Source organism: Halyomorpha halys, unplaced genomic scaffold (assembly GCF_000696795.3).
Source record: "Halyomorpha halys isolate HHAL.00 unplaced genomic scaffold, Hhal_1.1 Scaffold91.1, whole genome shotgun sequence".
Taxonomy (NCBI): Eukaryota; Metazoa; Arthropoda; class Insecta; order Hemiptera; family Pentatomidae; genus Halyomorpha; species Halyomorpha halys.
This window is the reverse complement of record NW_027110755.1, coordinates 1,565,668-1,568,460: the sequence shown is the minus strand read 5'-3', so window position 1 is coordinate 1,568,460 and position 2,793 is coordinate 1,565,668. Positions and strand designations below refer to the sequence as shown.

The 2,793-nt window shown below is 34.2% G+C and overlaps 1 protein-coding gene across 3 annotated transcripts in view; it reads left to right on the top strand.

The window, feature by feature from the left end:
* Piezo (piezo type mechanosensitive ion channel component) overlaps nucleotides 1–2,793 on the top strand; it is a 171,175-nt gene that overhangs the window by 153,021 nt on the left and 15,361 nt on the right. For all 3 annotated transcript variants that reach the window (XM_014414973.2, XM_067048891.1, XM_067048892.1), the window contains 3 exons: nucleotides 1,183–1,352; nucleotides 1,430–1,669; nucleotides 2,622–2,769. In XM_014414973.2, the coding sequence (XP_014270459.1) occupies nucleotides 1,183–1,352; nucleotides 1,430–1,669; nucleotides 2,622–2,769 (558 nt within the window). The remainder of the gene's footprint in view (nucleotides 1–1,182; nucleotides 1,353–1,429; nucleotides 1,670–2,621; nucleotides 2,770–2,793) is intronic.

Here is a 2,793-nt window from a genome sequence, read left to right as displayed (position 1 = left end):
GAGTGCAGTGTCATACAAACTACCCCGCTCCCAATAAGGGTTCAGTTTCATACAAGCTACCCTGCTCCCAATCAGAGTGCAGTGTCATACAAACTACCCCGCTCCCAATAAGGGTTCAGTTTCATACAAGCTACCCTGCTCCCAATCAGAGTGCAGTGTCTTACAAGCTACCCCGCTCCCAATAGGAGTGCAGTGTCTTACAACCTACCCCGCTCCCATTAGAAGTGCAGTGTCTTTCAAGCTACCCCGCTCCCATTAGAAGTGCAGTGTCTTCCAAGCTACCCCGCTCCCAATAGGAGTGCACTGTCTTACAAGCTACCCTGCTCCCAATTGGAGTGCAGTGTCTTACGAGCTACCCCGCTCCCAATAGGAGTGCAGTGTCTTAGAAACTACTCCGCTCCCATTAGAAGTGCAGTGTCTTTCAAGCTACCCCGCTCCCAATAGGAGTACAGTGTCTTATAAGCTACCCCGCTCCCAATAAGAGTGCATGTTCTTACAAGCTTCCCCGCTTCCAATAGGAGTGCAGTATCTTACAAGCTACCCCGCTCCCAATAGGAGTGCAGTGTCTTACGAGGTACCCTGCTCCCAATAGGAGTGCAGTGTCTTACAACCTACCCCGCTCCCATTAGAAGTGCAGTGTTTTACAATCTACTCCGCTTCCAATAGGAGTGCAGTGTCTTACAAGCTACCCCGCTTCCAATAGGAGTGCAGTGTCTTACAAGCTACCCCGCTCCCAATAGGAATGCAGTGTCTTTCAAGTTTTAAATTTCACAACAATTCTTTACTGAATTTCTCAAATTACCAGTGGTCTGGAGATATTTCCTCAAAATCTGCTCTTTTCTTAAATATTTTTGGAAAACTTACCTCTCTAAATTGCTTTTATAAGCAACTTTGAGTATGAATAAACTTTTACTTTTGAACATTATTTTACCACAGTCTTCACAATTTGAAGTAGTTTTTCAAATTATTGGGAGAGGTATGACATCTTCTCTATTCTCATGTAACGCTGTCCCTGCCCAAGAGGCATATAGGAAATGCAACTAGCCTAACCTTTCTATGTTTAGAGTACCACTAAAAGTTTAATTTTTTTTTAGTTTCAAATTCAAATTCACAATCAATATGTTAATATTCTTATGTTATACGTTAAGGAAATTTCTAAAAAATTTCTATTTCTATTCACAGATAGTTGTTATTATAAAGTGCATGTTCCAATTCGAAATGATTCCTTGGAACTCAAAGCTGATTCCAGATAATGCACCTTTTGCTCTTCCAAGAATTCTAGGCATTGAGAGGCAGCCGGGAACATATGCATATTATGACTTACTTTTGTTGCTAGTAGTATTTTTCCATAGGTGAGTTAGGGTGTAAACTAAATGAATTCCCACAGCAATTTGTGGTAAATTACTTGGTGACATATGTATTTTTGCAGGTTGATGCTTAAATCTCTTGGCTTATGGAAAGTATCTACTTATTCTACTGGGCCTAACAGCTCACTTAATTCAGAAGCATCTGTCTTGGAAAGCTATAAAACTGATGAAGGGACTATGCACAACGGTGCTAAGAATATGGATAAACCTGATGATATGGAAGACACTACTGTGGCATTAGTAGCTGATGGCGATGCTGCTTCTCCATTTGAACATCATCGTTCTTCTAAAATGCAATTGAAGTATGTATAGTTTTGTTTTGTAATTTATGTTTTTTAAATGCATTGCTTCTACCATCAGGCCTTAAACAATAAAGTATGTTATTATAATGACAAATATGTACATCATTACATCATATACTTTGATTTTTGACATTTTAATTTTCATAGTATGAGAGGTCAAATGAGGTAATTAATTCTTATTATTATATGTAAAAGTATAACTTTTATACCCTATAGATTATTCTAAATATGCAAACTTGTATTTTTTTATTGTAGTAAGTGCCACTTTAATTTGATTTGACTTGGAAATGTTATATATGCATTTCAATTAAACATTTTTTTTTATTGGGTGAATTTTTTTCTTAACAAATTTCAATATATTCTTTTGGATAAATAATAATTTATTTTTAAATATTTCTTTTAAAGATACTTAGTTAAATTAGACTCCATTTTTAATTCATCATTAATTTTCTTCATGAATGAAGATATCCATTTTAAGTTTGGCGTGGTTACCTGATATATTTCTCTTACTCATTTTTAAAAATTAAATTTATGTAACAATAGTTTCTGAAGATATTCATTTGTTTTGCATTGGTACATGTAATGTTTCCTTCGTTAATTTTTTGAAATTAAATATATTGATTTGATAACAGTTCTCCCTGTCTTAGAATTGCACTTCTGTTTTTACATGTACTTATTTTTTGTGAGATATGATAAATTATATGTGCCATTTGATAACATCTTGCTTGTTTTTTATATCTGTCTAATCAGAAGGCTCTACAAGTATCATTTTCTTTTAATATTTCTATCTCAGCTTTTTTTTCTATTTTTTATTGTTTTTGCTGTAATTATTCTTTCACAAAAATGTCACATCTCCAGTTTTTCTCTTACTTGTTCTTAGCTGATATTTTAAATATAATATATTCAAATGTTGTTATATTTACTATTTCTGTTTTTTTTTTGTTATTTACAGGACTCGAAAAGCTTTATGGCCATTCATCAAATCTTTTGTAATATTATTAAAACCTACTGGTAAAGTCACTGATGATGTTTATGCATACATGTTTTTTTGTGATTTCTTCAACTTCCTTGTCGTGATATTTGGTTTTGCTTCATTTGGGGTAAGAACTTTATTTATTATTATT